This window comes from Microcebus murinus, chromosome 19, assembly GCF_040939455.1.
Source record: "Microcebus murinus isolate Inina chromosome 19, M.murinus_Inina_mat1.0, whole genome shotgun sequence".
NCBI lineage: Eukaryota > Metazoa > Chordata > Mammalia > Primates > Cheirogaleidae > Microcebus > Microcebus murinus.
Window position 1 is genome coordinate 14299996 of NC_134122.1, and position 19242 is coordinate 14319237.

Sequence of the window (19242 nt, forward strand, 5' to 3'; positions counted from 1 at the left end):
CTGACGCCACCCCCACCCAGGGTCGCATGGTGGGAAGTGGCAGAGCTGACACCGCAACCCCAGCAGTCCGGCTGCAGAGTGCTAACTTCCACCTAACCGGCACGGCCTCCTCGGAGCCTGGAACCTCCAGGGCTTCGTGGCCCCGATGGCTCGGGTTTAGGCACAGGTTCAGAGATCAAATCCTGCCTCTGCTGCCGATTAACAATATAAACACGGCCAATGCGTCATTGCCCAGGGCCTCAGATTCCCCTCTGTGAAATGGGAACAACAAGGCTTGCTTCTCAGGGTCACCGTGAGGATGACATGTAAGAATAACAGTGTGACGTGAGCTATATCATGTATTCACACGCACACACGTTTCATGTATCAGACAGGCATGGGACGCCACTAACCAGTGCCTGGTAATGCTAGGTTGAACCATAAGAGACGGCTGTTTATGCAGGTAAGAAACAGGTGAGTATCGGTGACACCGTATGGCTTCACCTAACAGGAAGTGCTGAAGGAGGTGGTGACCACCGGTATCTATCCTTAGGTGACAGAATTCTGCCTGTTCATCACATCCCCTGAGCCGTGACTGTGCCCACGCAAAGCCAATCCCGTCACCCCTCCCTCGAGGGCCTCCCAGGCTCTCAGTGGGGCCGACCACGCCCCGTCGCTGACCTTGTCCTGCACACGCCCTGTCCCCGCAGGCCACCTGCCTCCGACACCCACTCTGTCCCATCCAGGCCATTCCTTGTCACCCAGCACACGGTGCTTCCTGGGGGAGCTCTCCTGGCCTTGCAGCTCACTGCCGTGTTTCCCAGTCATGGTGACACCACCCTCGCGGGCAGACGCCTCATCCGCTCTGCGCCCGCCTCGCTGGGCATCCAGCCGGCCCCAGGCACAGAGAGTTGCCCGGCGAGTCGTGCTGCAGACAGAACAAAACCTGAAGCACCTGCTGGGAGCTTTGGGGAACTATGGACCAGATCGGCCATTGGAGAACACTGAGCTCTCTGGGCCTCAGTTTCCTCATCTGGACAAACGGACCCACGGAGACAGACTGGGGTTCCCCGTGACAAAGGCAACACACCCGCAACTGCTCGCCAGTGGCAGAGCTGGACAGAGTAACGGAGGGTGGTTAGGGGCCTGGCCTCCCTGCCTCCTGCCCTGCGCCAGGTGTACCAGGCCATCTGGAGGCAGAGCCCTTCAGCAGAGAGTGGTACAAGGAACAGGCGCCTTTTCCGAGGCCTCTGCGCTCAGCAGCCTCTTTCTGGTCGACAGTGCGGGCTGTGGCAATCAAACCCACAGGTGAGCAGCCCTCGGGGTGCCCAGAATCTCCGCACGCTGACCCAGCGGCCACGCCACGCTGGGCGGTCTCAGAGCACTGCTCTGCTCACCCATGGACTGTGGACTGGCTGTCATGCCCGCCCAGCAGTCCCCAAAACCTTGAACGAAACCCAGAACCCTGGCCTGGCAGGCCAATGGCCCATGTGATCATCCCCACCTGACCCTTGACCTCATCTCCTCCCCGACTCTTTTTTTTTTTCTTTAGTGAGACAGAGTCTCACTCTGTTGCCCGGGCTAGAGTGCCATGGCATCAGCCTAGCTCACAGCGATCTCAAACCCCTGGGCTCAAGTGATCCTCCTGCCTCAGCCTCCCGAGTAGCCGGGACTACAGGTGCCACCACCATGCCCGGCTAATTTTTCTATATTTAGTAGAGACAGGGTCTCGCTTTTGCTCAGGCTGTTCTCGAACTCCTGAGCTCAAGTGATCCTCCCGCCTCCGCCTCCCAGAATACTGGGATTCCAGGTGTGAGCCACCACACCCAGGCCCTCTTTTTTCTGAACATTCTAGATGCAAGTTATCCTAAAGTGCTTTACCCGTTCGACTTCCTCTAGTTGTCATTGCTTTAGGATCTTAGTTACTAGAAAAATCTAACCTGAGATGAATTTTTGTTCAGGAACGATCTGATTATTTAAGAAAATTATTCACTTCTCTTTTTAACTCTAGTGCATGTGAACAAGCTACCTCCTGGGCTGGGATTCCTCTTTCAGGGACCAAGGCAGTGGCTGAGGCTCACGACCACACACAGCCAGCGGACATCAGCCTGCCTGTGCCGGGCCACGGGCGCCACTCACACGCTGCCAGGCGGTGTTCGAGGACGTCACGCAAGTCCACGGCGCAGGAATGCCTTCTCCCAGCAACACAGAAGCTCCAACAGAACTCCGCGCCGTCTTCCCTCTTATGCTACCTTTCTTATTAAAGGGACTTGCTTTTAAAACTAAAACAAAGTGATGTATCCTGAGCCTCAACATACTCATCTGTCAAATGGAAACACAAGCCACACTGCAATAATAGAAACCACACATGTTCAAAGAACATACAGTGGCACCTTCTGCAGGTCGGACGTGGCGGTGACTGACGGCCTACACAGCACCCCCTTTTTCCTTCCCAACAGAAACGTTTTGCTGGGAACTGCACTGTGTCCAGCTAAAAGACTACACTTCCCAGCCTCCCTTGCAAATAGAGGTGGTCACATGAGTTAAGTTCTAGCCAACCGGACGGACTTAGCCAGGGTTTCCCTTTCCCCCGTTTCAGTTACATGTGGTCAACTGAGGTCCAAAAACACTAAGCGGAAAATTCCAGAAACAAACAATAAGTTTTAAACTATGGGCCCTTCCGAGTAGTAGAAGAAATCTCATACTGTCCTGCCCCGTCCCGCCCAGGCCGTGAAGCATCCCTCTGTCTGGCGTGCCCACGCCATAGATGCCGCACGCTCATTAGTCACGTCAGCCGTCTCCCTTACCAGGTCAACTGTCGCAGCACTGCGGCGCTTGTGCTCAAGTGACCCTACCTTACCTGACAGTGACCCCAAAGCGCAAGAGTACAGTGACGCTGGTGTATTGTTACAGTAGTTTTACTTTATTATTACTGTTGTTAATCTCTTACTGTGCCTAATTTACAAATTAAACCTTATTGCAGATATGTATGTATAGGGGGAAAAGCATAGTGTATATAGGGGTCGGTACCAACGGTGGTTTCAGGCATCCACTGGGGGCCTTGGAACATATCCCTCGTGGATAAGGGGGTTACTATTATATTTAAATGGATAGTGCTAAATCAGTGATCACATGCTGCCTTCCCTTGCTCCCCTTCTCCAGTCTCACTGTTTGAAATACAGATGTGTTGGCTGGAACTCCAGCAGCTATTGTGGACCATGAGATCAACTTAAGAATGGAAGGCTTGTGCAAAGTGGGTAAGTTTTTAAAAAATTAAAAAATAAATAAAAGGAATCTGGGATACTAACAAACTCATGGAGCTGCCATACCAGCCCTGAATGGACTATTTCAAAATTTCTATTAAGACAGAGAAATAAGTAAACACTTACCTTGTTTAAGCTATTATTATTTGCATCTCCATTATCTGCAGGAGGCTTAGGAACTAAATGTAATAATGAAGGTGTCTTTATAATTACAGGTTTTGTTTCCTTTGCTAATGTATGGCTATAAAAATATGACCTCTTAGGGAAAAAAGTGCATTTGGCTACTGCAAGCTAGAAACATTTGATTTAGGTATTCAAAAACCGACAGAAACAAATCTAAACCCTCCTCGGGCAAATCCTCAGCAGCTCCACACTGTTGCAACGGTGAGAGGAAATGGCCCCCTAGGTGACTTGGGAGCGCGAGACACAGCGGGGCTCGTCCTGGACCCCAAGAGCCCACCTCGTACCTGGACGAAGAAGTAGAGCAGGCCCAGGGGCGGGATGATGACAGCGGCGATGGGCGTGGCCAGCAGGATGATGATGCAGGCGCCGATGACATTGAACAGGGAGCCCATGAACATCTTGATGACCTGCGGGATCATCGAGTCCACCGTGTCCAGCTCCTTGGAGAAGCGGTTCACCAGGTTCCCGCTGGGCGTCCGCTCGAAGAAGCTCATGGGCGACCGCAGGACGTTGTGCAGCAGGTTGAGGTGCAGCCGGCGGGAGGCGAAGATCCCCCCGATGGACACCGCCATGGAGTAGCCGAACACGGCGATACCTGCAAGCATGCCGGAGTTAAGCCCCGCGGTGGGGCCAGAGCCGGGTGGGGTCACACACTGCAGGGAGTGGCCGTGTGGGCAAAGCAGGCCTGGACTCCCAACTTCTAATAATAATAATAATAATAATGATGATGATGGCGGTTGTTGTTTAGACAGCACCTACTATGCGCCGAGCACTGTGCTAGGGTTTTACGTGTGTCTGATTTTCACGGTGACTCTAAGTTCTAGTACTACGCATTTCACAGCTGAGAAAACTGAAGCCCAGATAGTCGTGCAAATATCCCCAGCCGAAGAGAGGCAGAGCTGGGATTTTAATGCGGACAGCCTGCTCCGGGCCACGCTCTGAATCCGTATGCCCTACTCCTCTAGACCAGCGCTGTCCAATAGACCTTTCTGCGGTGATCCCAATGTTCTGCGTCTGTGCTGTCCAATGCAGCAGCCACTACTAGCCACTGGTGGCTACTGAGCACTTGAAATGTACCTAGTCCAATAAATAACTACATTTTAAATTGTATTTAATTTTAATTAATTGAAATTAAAATCGCCACTCATGGCTTGTGACCACCATACTAGAAAGACATTATTGCTCTAGACCAGATACTGCTGCTGTGTGAGCCCAGGTGAACACCACGCCCTCTCTGTTCTCACCTTCCCTTGATTATAAGTTGGAGGCCACAGCCGTCTGCCCTAATGGCAGGAGGAAGGGAGGTTAGGAATTGAGAAACTCAAAAAATACAACGTCTGCCCTTCTAGCGATGTTTTTCCCCTACGTCGTCTCCGGGAGACCATAAGACATCTGTGGCCTCTCCAAACAGCCTGCGGTAAGGCACTGTTCTTTCCAGAGTGGCAATTTCACAGGGACACGGGCTTCTGTCTTGGCTCTTTAATCAGGGAGAAACCGGAGCGGCGGGGGCTAAAATGACAGGCTGGGAAGCCAACGCCGCCAACTCCTGTCTCTGCAGCTCCCCAGCGGGGCGACCTTCTCGAGGTCATCTAACCTCTGTGAACCTCAGTTTCTTCCTCTATGAAATGAAGACAATGACCTTTATCCTCAGTGCACCGAGAACGTAAAGTCCCTGGCTGGCAATGCGCTTGGCATGCAGGAAGTACTCAAGTGTGTCATGAACATGCACTTACTGTATACATGTATGTATCACAGACATTCACTGTGCATGGGTGGATATACATAGCTTTTTGAGCACATAAATACAGCTCCTACGCTGCACAGTGCAGAGGTTAAGGCTTCAGCCAGACTGTTCGTTCGATGCCAGCGCTGCCACGTAGGAGCTGTGTGACTCGGGGCAACCTATTCAACCTCTCTGGGCCTCACTTCCTGCGTCACTAAAATGGGGACAATATTAGCCCCCTACACCCCACAGGATTGCTACAAGGATAAAATAAGTTAAAACGCAAAAAAGTGTTTAGAACAGAGCCAGGTCCCAAGTAAACGCTCTGTAAACAGCAGCTATTACCAACAATACTGCTGGGTTTAGGTACCGCAGGACCACGAAGGGGCTTTATCAATCTGATTACAACCAGAATTATCTCCAGATGTTGTCACGCGTACATCCCCTGGAGGCCGACACTGCCGACGGCCGACAACTACAACTATAAACTAATCTCCACAGACGAGACACCTCAGCAGCTGTCACCCTGACGAATAAACAGGGGCAAGGAATAAACTCACGGGCCTCCCAGTGGCCTCTGCCCTCAACCTGCCTCGTCTGTAAAATGGGCACACTAAGCTCTCCTCCGTTGCCCCTCCCGGGGCCCCACGAACAAAGCATTCGACAAACGTTCCTTCCACGAGTATCTGAGTGTCTACGTGTTCAGCTGGGTGAGGCCTGGTTTGGGGGTTCACAGAACCCCGAGGACTCCGGGGACCCAGCTCTATCATGGGACACGAAGCGACTGCAGGGGCCCAATGCGGGTGGGGTGGGGTGGGGGGCGGCGCCCACCTTGCGAGATGCCCAGGGCTCCGTAGACGCCAAGGCGGAGCTTCGTGTGCTCCTGGGTCCCATTGACGATGGGGTCGTCGGTCCAGAGACTGAGCCAGTAGTTGGAGGACAGGGCGGCCACGTTGTTGCACAGGAAGAGGACGATGCTCAGGAAGGAGATGAACACCCCGATAGCCTTCATGTAGTCCCAGTACACGGACAGCTTCACCTGCGGGCCCGGGAGGGAAGGCGCCGGGTCAGGCGCGCCCAGTCGGGGCCCCCACAGCGGCGGTGCGGCCCGGCCCGGCCCGAGATGCCCCTGCCTGGAACACCCCCGCCCCGCCCCGCCACACATTCAGCAAAGTCAGCAGTGAACAAAGTCGAGCTCTCTGCCCTCGTGGAGCTCCCAGCTGCCAGCAAACCGTCACCCAGACACGGGCACGACCCCGGAGGAAGGCCGAGAACGGCCCGATGCCGGAGACTATGCCGTGTTCTCGGGTCAGCGCCCGCCCAGACCACCGGGCTCGGCTGCGACAGTCTCCGGTACCCGTCCTCGCGTCTGCGCGCGTTGGCGAGCTTCCCACGTGCACCGTGGGTCATGAGAACCATCTCACTCTACAGCCCGGCGGGGAGTAAAGGTGGAAGACCGCAGGTCTGATCCTAACTTGCACAACTGATGCTTCCTTTGGATTTTCAAGTCTCGGTTCTGGAAACTGGAGTTGCTGGGCGGCAGGCGGACGTGACAGCACGTTTACTTCTCCATGTGGCTTCACCGTGCAGCCAAGCCGCCTGCTGTCCCCAAACTCGTCCCCAGAGGACCCTTCCTCACGTGCAGTGAACGTGGAGGGCGCAGGGGTCAGAGATGGCCGCGTGGGCAGAGCCTGGCCCCACTCTTGCTCTGACTCCGACAAGTGACAAGCCCGCTGGCTCCAGTGTTCCTCGTCTATGACGTGGGGACAAGGCTGGGACCCGTCTCCTCTGGAGACTAGGTGAGGATTAAACAAGCCTGCCATCTCTGCCCCTCCCTTCCCAAATCCTTGATGTGGGGTCATTTCCCTGGCTCCCTGGGGGATAAGAGCAAGGTGAGAGGGGACACTGCGGTCACCTCTGCCCCTGGCCATAGCCCTGGCTGTGACGACAGGACATGGGCGAAGCCGGGAGCAGAGGGCCCGGGAAGCTCTGGACACAACCCGGGGGGCGTAAGAGAAAGCGCCAACCTCACTCACTGCGCTACCACCTTGTGTGTTTATTTTTTACTTATTTTAAAAGCCCCATTCCCTTTTTTTTTCTTTTTTAACATAACCACATTTATTTTTAAAAATAAACTTTGGATCACTACCCTAAATGGAAAATTACAGACACCTGCCCAAAATAGATGATCTTTAAAAAAAAAAATACAATGAAACAAGAGGCTGAAACCTGCTCTATGTGTTACAAAGAGAGGCTAGCAGCTGTTAGGTATCAAAGACAGGCCAGCACCCAGCTGAGACTGTCTCAGGATGTCATCATTCGGACTAAAAGAGAAATGAAAAAGACACAAAAATGTTCTTCTATTCCATTCAGTGTCCTTAGCGCTGTCTGTGCACGACTGATTTAAAGTACCCGGGCTGCCTACAGCTAAGGAGAGCCGCAGAGCTGCTCGAAGCCAGGTGGCAGCCAGTAGAGCAGAGACTGCAAGTGCCAAAGCTGGAGTCCGACAGCAGGGGTTCAAATCCCAGCTCTGCCCCTCACCAGCCACGACCCTGGGTAAGTCATTTAGCCTCTCTGGCCTCGGTTTCCCGGTGCTGTACGTGCACAAGCTGGGTGTGCCCGACACGCGAGTTAACACGGACAATGCGCACCGCGCCGCCCGGCACACAGCGCGCCCGAGAACTGGGTCGCCGGCACGGTGCTGGCAGCCGGGCCTCACCTGCCCGGTCTGAGCCTTGTCCGCCTCCATCAGCTTCCAGGTCTCCTCCTTGTTGGCCCCGGCCTTCTGCAGCTCGGCCGCGCTGCCGTGGTGGCGGCCGGCGTCCCCGCTGTAGGAGGAGGAGCTGCTGAGCTGCCTGGGGAAGCAAGCACAGGGTGTCAGCCGCTCGGACACCTGGGGCAGGGCCGGCGGTGAGAGGACGTGTTCCCTCGAGCGCACTTGCGAGCACACATGCGAACGCGTGCACGCATGTGCGCACACCCCACGTCACTGCCCAGGGCTGCGAGTCCCCAGGGAAAGGTGACGTCCCCCGGCAGGGACGGTGCCCGGCTCCCCCTCTGGGCCTCTGCATTCTGGAAAGTGGGACCCGCGGAGGGTGCGGGAGGGGAGGCAGAACGCCCACCTTGCCCGGACCCCTGGGGAGCTGAGGCCTCTTCTGGTGCATCAGGCCTCGAGGCTGGCACCCCTGGGGGGCGGGGCAGGGTCCCCGGGACCAGGCCTCCCCCCGCCACGCACCTCTGCATCTGCCTGCCCTCGGGGGCCGTCACCAGCACGCCGTTCTCCATCTGCTTGGCCTCCTTCCCCGGACTGCTGACGCCCGTCATCCCTGGTGGCAAAGGGAGAGACAGAGGGGCGATGGGGGTTTCAGGAGCCAGCTGCCGAAGCCAAAGGCAGGGAAAACCGTCACGGCACAGCAGTCAAGCTGGCCGCCAGGTCAGAGAGACAGGCCTGCTCTGCTGAGGCCGCAAGCCGCGGCACCACTGGGGTGGCAGGTGATCTCTGGAGCCAGGTCCCGTGGGGCAGGGATGGCGCTTCGCAACTGTCTAGAGGGTCCCGTCAGCTGAGGGCACCGGGGCTGAGCAGGTGGCCCGCGCCAGCGGCGAGGGGGAACACCCCACTCTGCCCACAGTATGTGGGCATCGAGCTGTGCTAGCAGGACTGGGATGCAAGGACCCACACGGGACGGGACGTAGCCCGCTAGTCCCCACGCATCCCAAGTGGGAGTGATACTCTAAATAAATACTCAATATGACAAAAGGGTCAGCCAACAAGAGGCCCAGGGGCCCTGTGGTGCCAGGAGTTAACCCTCTTGTTGCTGGATCACGGGGAGGTCTCAGGAATCCAGGCTAGGGTCCCTGGCAGCGGCTGCTTCCCCACTAATACGGAAGCGCTTCGATATCTGAACCACCATGTGAACCTGGAAGTGGGCCCTTCCCCAAATGCGTCACAGGTAAGACCCCAGCCCTGGCGGCCCCTGGGGTGCGGACTCAGGAGAGACCCTGAGAAGCCACCGTGGGAGGCACCAGCTGGCTGCTGGCCCCAACTCCAGGAAGAAGCCACCCGGCACCAGGGATCAGCGCCAGGACATCACCGAGGGTGACAGCGCTAAGCAAGCGTCAGGCACCGTGCTGTGTGGAGACGGATCAAGTCCTTTCACCTCCACGACTCAGTGCTGCACTGTCATTCTCCCACTCTGCACGGATGTCCTCGCTCCTTGGCAACAGGAGAGAGGACAGCTCAAGTTGGGCACCAAAGGGCTGGCTCCCTGGGAGGTGGGAACAGAAGGCACGAAGGGGATAAACACGCAGCCTGCAGTCAGTCAGGGTGACCCTGAGAACACCCTGATGTGATGTGAATAAAAGCAGACTCCAGGCCGGGCATGGTGGCTCACGCCTGTAATCCTAGCACTCTGGGAGGCTGAGGCGGGCGGATTGCTCAAGGTTGGGAGTTCGAAACCAGCATGAGTGAGACCCCATCTCTACTAAAAATAGAAAGAAATTAATTGACCAACTAAAAAATATATATACAAAAGAAAAAAATTAGCCGGGCATGGTGGCGCATGCCTGTAGTCCCTGCTACTTGGGAGGCAGAGGCAGGAAGATCTCTTGAGCCCAGGAGTTTGAGGTTGCTGTGAGCCAGGCTGACGCCATGGCACTCACTCTAGCCTGAGCGAAAAAGTGAGACTCTTGTCTCAAAAAAAAAAAGCAGACTCCAGAAAGGACAGCTCCCTCAGGGGATAGCGGCCAGGAGACACAGACAGACAGGAAGGGAAGGAGGGGCAGGGGATCGGCCCTGGCGTGGGGGCAGGTTTGTGGGGGCAGGTGCTCCCAGCCAGGGATCCTCCATGTCAGCCATGGGTGCATCACCCAGGTGCTTGTCTGGCCCCGGCCCTGCAGTGACTGAATTAGAATGCAGTCAGGTAACTGGGATGCAGGTGTCTTCACAATGCCTAGCTATGTGCCTTGGGGGGGGGCGTGATAAACCTCTCTGAGCCTCAATGACCACATGTGCAAAACAGGAACAGCAGCAGACTCTACCCTCGAGAGCAGGAGGGCGAACCACTGGCAGTGCTTAGTGCAGCGAGTGCCCGGCGACAGCAACCTTGTCGTACTTACTGTCACGTGCATTTAGAGACATGTTCTACAGATAATTCTGGGGCAGAGGTAGGATTGAGAACCACTGCTTCAAACGGTCCCTTTAATATCAGCATCTTTGTTTTTAATTATAAAAAAAAAAAACAAAAATAGCCACATCACTCAGGAAGGGGGATAACAAGCAGGACTTTCCACGTAGCCGCATGCAGCCGGTACTCGTACACATGCATGACGCTGGAAGCCAGGCCTGGCCTTAGCTACCTTTCTCTGTGCAGGGACCGGATGCTGCAGGACACTCCGGGGACCCCTGTCCTGCAGGTGGCACGCTGCAGAGAGCCCCTCTCTGCCCCAGCTAACTCAGCAGCCCCAGCGCCCTCCTGTAAGCTTCCACCTCCCTTCTCCCCTGCTCCTCACGAGCGCAAACCACCAGGTCCTGACTAGCTCTTCCATGGTGGCCTGCGCAGCCCACCGATCAGCCCACCTGCTGGAACAGGAGGATATTCCAATGGGGGCAGCTGGAAAATTCTACCCTGCAAGGAGGAGAACTGAGAGTCTAAGAGGGAGAACATGAACATCAGCTGGTCCACCATCCTGTCGGCCTTCTGCAGGAACCAGCTCTCCCCTCTTCCCTACAGCCTGTCAATCAGCACCCCGGGCTCCCCCAGCCAAGGAGGCACCTGCCTGAGGTCGCCCCAGCAGAGCCCTCTCCCAGGACCCTGAACCAACATCCGTGGTCTACAGGGACCAAAGACAGCTCATCTGTCCTGAAAGAGTTTGTCTGGATTCCTGGAGCTCCCACTTCCTGAGTCCTGTTTGCTCAGCTTTGCCTCTGATTCCTGGGCTACCCGCTATCCTTCCAGCGATCGCCCTTCTCTGTTTAAGGTGGCCGCAGTCAGCTGCTGTCACTTGCAACGGAGCCTCAGCCAGGACCTTCAGCCACACGCTGCTGGTCACCGAAGGCAGGAGGGCTGGGTCCTCTCTGGCTGCTGCGGTTCCGCTAGAGGACACCCCTACCCCTTCTCCTCCGGGCCCTGGCCGCCACCCGCACTCCTCAACAGGCAACGATCACCCTGCACTGTCTCGGCCCAGGACGCGTGGGTGGCATCTTGCATCTAACCGTTGCCATATATCGTCCGCCTACTGTGTGCCAGGCATTTCACAACCGCCGTCCCCTTTGGGATCACGGTAATGTGACCGTGAAATAGTAACGCTTAGCTAATGTTACTAGGCGGTGAGTGGGAGACCTGGAGACTCAAACTGCCCGCCCAGTGCCACCCACAACACCTGGCACAAAGTAGGCGCCTGCTAAGCGTTTGCTGACTGAACCAATGAACACCGGAAGGGGAGACTATGCAGCCACTCTAGGGCCCACCCCCGCCCCAGGCATGCAGCGGCACTGCAGATCGGTCTGCGTTCTGCTTCTACGGTGGCGCAGCCCGCTCCAGCCCAGGCGCTACTGACCTTCTTCCTCCGTGTCTGTCACCTGGCTGCCTGGGAATTCACAAGAACCAAGAAAGTGTTAAGAACCGAGGCAAACCCCCTCCCCAAGCCCCATCTAAATGCCCAGAGGGAACGACCGGGCCAGCTTCTCTGAAGGGGAGAGGGGCAAGGATGGCTGACGAGTCTGTTCCATTCGTGCCTCAGTTTCCCCGTCCCACACATGCTGGGTGGATCCCTGACACTGCCTGAGACCGACCCCTTTCTCAAAAAGTCGTAACTGTGTTTATTTTTATTTATTTATTTATTTTTTTTGAGACAGAGTCTCACTTTGTCACCCAGGCTAGAGTGAGTGCTGTGGCGTCTGCCTAGCTCACAGCAACCTCAAACTCCTGAGCTCAAGCAATTCTGCTGCCTCAGCCTCCCAAGTAGCTGGGACTACAGGCATGCGCCACCATGCCCGGCTAATTTTTTCTATATATATTAGTTGGCCAATTAATTTCTTTCTATTTATAGTAGAGACGGGGTCTCACTCTTGCTCAGGCTGGTTTCGAACTCCTGACCTTGATCGATCCGCCCGCCTCGGCCTCCCAGAGAGCTAGGATTACAGGCGTGCGCCACCGCGCCCGGCTGTAACCGTGTTTAAACATAAATAGAGCTAGAAAAGCGACGTAGATCCACCTTCTGTCTTCATGGCAGCAGAGGGAAAGAAATACAGCCCTCCAGCAGGGAGGGCAAGCGTGACACCAGGAGGGACAGGGGCCCCGGCTCCAGCCCGTAGCCTTAGTTCTTCGAGGACAGACTCGGGTTATTAAAGGTCCCCCTGCCCCACGGAAGCTTACACCGAGCCAGCTGCGCATGGAGCCAAGACAAGGGGAAGAGAAGGTGATATGGCTCAGATGTCGTCCTGGACCCTCCCTCGCTGGGATGGGGACCCCTCCCTGGGCTCTCACAGGCCCTCAGGCACCCCTCCATCACCGCATTTAGCACCATGATGTCCCTGAGTACTCAGTGCTCATCTTCTCCATCAGACCGCCAGTTCTCAAGGGTACAGGGTGGGTCTTGTCCTCCACTCTATCCCCAGCACCTGGCGCCCCAGGCTGCCACGTACAGTTATACAGGATGCGCACTGCGTAACTCGCGGGGGAGGCGCCATCCCACATGGTGGCTCACGTGCCAGGTGGCCCTGCAGCACGCAGCAGGCACTCTGTGCACACCTGGCGGGCAGACGGACAGACTGACAAGCGGACGGTGCGTGGACAAGCAGAGCTGACTCTCCAATACCAGAAGGGGCTCTCATCAGCCGCGGCGGCGCCCTGCCACCGCCCATACCTACAAAGCTGGTTCCTAAACCAGCCCTGACAGAAACAGGTAAAATCGGCTCCTATTTTCTTCTAATCTGGGACATCTATGCAGCTGTGTGAGGATCCAAAGCCCTTTCACCTACAGACTGCTTATGCGGAGCAAGCTTTAATCAAGGTGCAAAATCATTCACTCGCTCATTTAACATGTTTACTGAGTGTCTACTATGTGCCAGCCGCTGTTCTCAGTTCTGGGGAGGCGGAAGTAACCAAAAGGCCCTCAAGGAGCTTAAAATTCCAAGGGAAGAGAGAGACGACAGAGAAACGAGCAGATCTATAATTTACTGTCAGGTGGCGATAATGCCACAAAGAGGCAGGGGAAGGAGAAATGAATTGGGGGTGGGAGGCCAGGCAGAGTACAGAATGCTGTAAAATACTAAGAATTCCTTTTCTCTTTTTTTAAGGCAATGCATGCGACTTGTAAGTCAATGAATATCCCTTGAGTCCTCCCAGGTGACAGGTCACCCAAGTGACGGGTCTCTGACGCTGACAACTCAGGTGTCCTCCCTCCCCTTGAACCACACAAGTGCTGCCTCTGGTCTGTGCACTCAGCTGCCAGCCCCGGCGCGGGCACCTCAGGAGGCTTGCTGTTTATTCCACCAACACCGCCGTGACTCCAGAAGGTTCTGGAACTCTGCTTGGGCAAGGGCCAGCAGGTCGGCCTCCCTTGAGGGAAGAATGCAACTCGCTGCTTTACAGTCGACGCCTCGTTTTTGACCAAACACGGAATTGCCTGGCTGCATCACCCCACCTCCTCTCCTGCAGCTCTGAAAGTCCTCCGTCCTCAAAAGAGGAAGAAATGTGGCCACTGAGGACAGCGAGAAGGAATGTGCCATCTGCCAACTCTCTGGCAACTCTCCAGCAACTCTCCGGTGGCTGTTCAGCGCTACGACAAACTCTGCGACGTGGGGAGGTGCCTATGGTCCGGTGTTAAAGAGGAGTCAGGAGGAGAAACGAGAAAACTGTACAAGGTGATCTCAGTTACATCAAGGGACAGGGCGCAGAAGGAAGGACAGGTGGAAGAGACGCCTGCGCCAACAGCGGCCGCCCTCCAGGTGGTGGGAGAGCAAGAAGGATGTTCTTTGCCCTGATTCTTAACGTTCCTCTGCAGTTTGCACTTGTCTGTGACGAGCACATACTGATGTTCTAACCAGTAAGAAAAAAAAAAAAAAAACTCAGCACAAAACTGAGTGGCAAATGTTTGTCACGAGGTTGAGAGATGGTTTCAGCAAGGTTTTGAAAAACGGCCACATGGAGGGAATAAAGGCCCTTCTCCAAGATGACCAGGAAGAACTCGGGGCAGCGTGGAGTCACGGCTCCCTCTTTCCGCGTTGCCGACGCCCGGGGCTCTGGAGGGTGTTTGGCAACCCCGCCGGCCTCTCCCCACCAGATGCAGGTAGCAACCCCGGCTCCAGCTGCGCCAGCCAAAAACGTCTCCAAATGTTGCCAAACATCCCCCCCAAGGGGTGGGGGGCAAACTGGCTCCCCATTGAAAATTCACTACTGCTACAGCTTTTAGGTTTCTGAAAAAAGAAACCAGAGTCACAAAAATGTTTTTTCACCTTCTTTGCCATCCAGAAAAGTAAAAAAAAAAAAAAAAAAAAAAAAAGAGTAGATTTCCTAGAAATCAGGACACTAAATGTTGCCGGGGGAGGGGTCAGCGTCTCCCCATCCACGAGCCTGGCCCCTGTATGGCTTCCCTTCCCCACCCCCACGAGAAGGACTCCTCCCAAGCTGCGTACCCCTCGCCCCGCTGCGGCCTGGGTGTTCTAAAAAAAGACCTGATTAATCCAACAAGGAAAAAATGTTACCCTTTACGAGCAGCCAAAAATGTGGTTCAAACAAATCCAAGGTCATTGGCGCTGACAGCTGGCTGAAGTTGAGCAAGACTAGACCCTAATGCCAAGATGCTATAGACGGGGCCCCTCCAGAGAGGTGGAAAAAGAGGGGGGCTGCCCAGTTAGACTGAGGGCCCACAGGCCAAGGACTTAGCGCCCCGCCTGGCAGGAGGCAGGCAGCTGAACCCAGAGGTGCTAGTGCGGTGGGTGGTATTTTCATCACCAAATTAGATGCTGATGTGCACAAAAAATAATAAAGAAACTGGCAGCATTCTGTGTTTTGTATAAACTGTGTGGGATATGCTGGCGGCCGGACAGAAAGGCAGGGGGAAAAGCCCATCTGAGGCCAAGAGAGTTTAAGGACATTCCTGGCTACCTAGATGGAAAAGCGAGGGGGAGAGACAGCTCATCTGGGGAAGAGATCCAGTTAAACCCATACCTGTTGATTTAAAAAGCCCAGAGGGTTACTTTCGCCTAAAGGTAGCCCCGCCACGCAGGTCAGTGAAATACAGTGATGGAGAAGTCGCCACAGCTAAGAGATGGGGCAAGGAGATTCTGCAGCAAGAGGAAACAGGCTAGACCGAAGGCAGACTTTCCAACCGCAAAGGCATGGACGTGCAGAAACTCATTGAAAGCAGAGAACTCAAAAGCTTTAGGGAATGTTGACCATCACATGTTGGCAAAACACACAAACTCTTTTAAAACCTCCAGGACTCACAGCAGCATCATTCATAATAGTCAAAAAGTAGAAACGATCCAAGCGTCCTTCTATAGATAAGAAACAAAATGTGGTACATCCATACAATGAAATATTACTCAACCATAAAAAGAAATGAAGCTACAACACCAGTGAACCTTAAACACATCACGCTAAGTGAAAGAAGCAGTCACAAAATTCCACATGTGAGATGATTCCATCTATACGAAATGTCCAGAATAAGCAAATCTACAGAGACGGAAAGTAGTGTAGCGGTTGCCTTGGGGGTTGGGGAAAAATGAGGAGTGACTGCTAATGGGTTTGTTTTGGGGGTGAGGAAAATGTTCTAAAATTGTGGTGACGGCTGCACAACTCCGTGAATACACTAACAATCGCTCATTGTACAGTTTAAATGGGCGAATGGTATGGTATGTGGATTATATCTCAATAAAGCACTTACTGAGAACCACTGGGACTCCTGCAGCGGAACTCCTAACTGAGGGTTGTGAACCTGACACCAAAGAGCAGACTCAGAGACCACTGAAGGAGCCGAGGACAGGAAACTGAGACCAGACTAGAGGTGCCAACCCCACCAGCAGCCGCTGTGTGCCCTCAGGCCTGTCACTTCCCCTTTCTGACAGTCAGTGACTTCCCACCGCACTTAGACCAAAACCCAACTCCTCCCTGGAAGACGATCACCCTGCTGACCTCAGTTTCCCCCCACCCCTGGCCCGCCGTGGTCTGGCCACACTGGCCTCCTCGTCTCTTAGACATGCACAGCTCACACTGGTCCTGAGGCCTTTGCGCTTGCTGTTCCATGTGTCTAGAACACTGTTCCTGGATCTTCTCCTTGCCATGTCAACGTCCCCTCCCCAGACAGGACTTCCCTGACCACCCTGTGTGAGCTGCCACCATGCATCCATCCCTCCGCAGCGCAGGGTGCTGTCGTTTTTGTCTTCCCAGCACTTAAGGCGATCTGAAGCCATCTTTAGCTGTTCATTTGTTTATTGTCTTTTTTGCCCACTAGATTCTAAGGTCCATGAAGACAGGGATTTGCCTGTAACTTGTGCGATGTTATCTCCCCCAAACCTGCAACAGGACTGTTTTGGGTTGGATTATGCTCCCCTCCCCCGCCAAATGCACACTTTGAAACTCTAACCTGCGGCACCTCGGAATGTCACCACCTTATTTGGAAACAGGGTCATTGAAGATGTAATTAGCTAAGATGAGGTCACATTGGAGCACGCTGGGCCCCTGGGACCCTCCCTAATCCAATATGACCAGTGCCCTTATACGGGGGAAACCTGGGGCCAGGCACGCACACGGGAGAGCGCCACGGGACCGTGAAGGCGGGGAGTGGGGCGATGCCTCCAAGAGCCAGGGAGTGCCAAAGCCTGCCGCAAACCACCCGCAGCAGGAGAGAGGCCTGGGACAGACACACAGCCCTCAGAAGGAACCAACCCTGCTGACACCTTGATCTTATCAGTTCTGGATGCCAAAACTGTGAGACAAAACATTTCTGTTGTTTAAGCCACCCCATTTGTGGCACTTAGCTACAACAGCCCTAGGAAAATAATGCAAAGACTTAACACACAGCAGGTGCTCGGTAAGTCCCCGTTGAAGGACTGGGAACATGAACAGTCAACAGCTTCTTCTTGGCAATCCCAAAGTCCCTGGCACAGCCCCATGGGCCTGCCATGTGGCACAACCCTGGGGACCCCATTCACAGACTGTGACGTCAACCGTGCCCACGGCAGTTATGTGATGGGACAGCCCGGGAGCCTACCTGGAGGACAGTCCATCCATCTGAGCCCTGTTTGGGGACCAAATATGTAACAATCACACCCCACCCCACAGGCCCGGGGAGCCTGTACTTAGCTCCTAGAAGAGGGAGAGCAAAGTAGGACAGGTGACCTCTCTTAAGCTCTGATCTTTTTAGCAATAGCTGAAACCATAGCAGGGTGCCCCAGACCACAGATAGGGTCCTCTGGGGCCCCAAAAAGGGTCAGACGATCTGTTCCGTGCGCACATCAACACGGGTCAAAGCTCACAGAAGGGACAGAGCAGAGCATCTTCTGAGATGCTAGTGTGACCCAGGAACACTGAGCAGCCTGAGAAGCTGCAAACCAACCCCTTGAACTTGAAACCACCTGAGAAGCGGGTTCTCAGGACTTCACCCCATTTGCTCCAAATAAGGTCAAGGTGAGGTCCCAGCCCAGAATTCTACAGAGACTCAACGGGCACCTCCGAGACTCCCCACTTTCAGAGTCCCAGCCTACTGTGACCCGGCAGGTGCCAGGGACACGTCACCCTTCCCAGGGTAGGAACAATAACTGCCATCATTTACTGAACCTTAGGAAGTACCAGGCACCGTGCCAAAGGCTGCACGGACATAATAATCATATTCAATCTACACCAAATGCCAGATAGCTGTTTCTGCTGTTATACATCTTTGGGGCTCAGAGGGGTCTGAAGGCCAGGCCTGAGGTCTCACAGCTGGTAAAAAAACCAGTGGGATTTGAACCCAGGTCCCAACTACGAGCCTGCAGTCTCAAGCGCTGGCTTCGCCTCCCAACTCTCACATCTGCTTTGAGTCACACATGTCCTCGGCTTCTCTCAGCCTCTGAGAGTCCCCGTTTTTTGTCATGAAGACCCTGAAGCTCTGCAGGCCGAGGCCGCATGGCAGGAAAGCACCAGGGCGTGCCCTGGGGCCAGCTGCCCTGAGGCCTGGGTGGGACGCACGGAAGGGTAAGACGCCCTCCCAGCTGGCTCCTGGCGGGGCTGCCCAGCGCCCACCCTAGTGCCCCGGTGAGCCGCCTTCCCAGCACGGCTGGTGGCAACTTCCGAGAGGCAAATATGGCCCTTCGCGGCGCCCCGCGAGCGGGAGGAACCCCAAGGCCGCCCTCACCGTCGTCCTCCGAGGCCTGCTCCTGCTCCGCGAGGGCGTACGTGCGCAGGAACTCGGCGAAGGCCCCGTCCCGGGCCAGCAGCTCCTGGTAGGAGCCCATCTCGGAGATCTTGCCGCCACTCATGACGATGATGACGTCCACCTGCGGCAGGTAGCTGATGCCGTGTGTGACCAGGACCCGCGTCTGTGGGCAAAGGGGAGACCCAGCCGTGTCACGCACACGCGTGAGCAGCCTGGCTCAGCGCGGAAGGAAGGAGCGAACACCTGCGAGGGTGGAACTTGGGTCCAGGGCGCGACACGCATCTGCAATGACAGCACACGGCAGCGGCTGAGTCTGCGTGTGCGTCCCTGCCACACGCATGCCGGGGGCCCCATCAGGCAGCAGGCACCGTGCTGAGCGCTTGGGGACGCGGCAGGGAGCAAAAGTGACAACACCCCCGGGCCCAGATGCCAGGGTTGGGGGGAAATGAACAAGAGAAGTAAACTGCGCTGGAAGGGGAAGATGCAGCAAAGAGGGGAAACAAGCATCCGGACAACGGGGGCGGGGTGGGGGGCTCCATTTTAACAAGGGTGACGGGTGAAAGACGGGATGAAGGGAGGGAACCACACAGGTGTATGAATAAAAGAATGACACAGCTGCAAGACAACGTGTATGCAATAACCTAATTTTTTTTAAAGCAACTCCCCTTCCCTGCCATCCCAAAAACCAGTAAAAAAAAAAAAAAATTTGTACAGATGTGTATATTTTATCTGCAGATC

At 55.1% G+C, this 19242-nt stretch overlaps 1 protein-coding gene across 3 annotated transcripts in view; it reads right to left on the reverse strand.

The window, feature by feature from the left end:
• The window catches only part of ABCC1 (ATP binding cassette subfamily C member 1 (ABCC1 blood group)), a 115870-nt gene that overhangs the window by 13136 nt on the left and 83492 nt on the right, over positions 1-19242 (reverse strand). For all 3 annotated transcript variants that reach the window (XM_020281636.2, XM_075995145.1, XM_075995144.1), the window contains 5 exons: positions 18484-18667; positions 8384-8474; positions 7868-8003; positions 5980-6187; positions 3710-4020 (listed from right to left, as the gene is read on the reverse strand). In XM_020281636.2, the coding sequence (XP_020137225.1) occupies positions 3710-4020; positions 5980-6187; positions 7868-8003; positions 8384-8474; positions 18484-18667 (930 nt within the window). The remainder of the gene's footprint in view (positions 1-3709; positions 4021-5979; positions 6188-7867; positions 8004-8383; positions 8475-18483; positions 18668-19242) is intronic.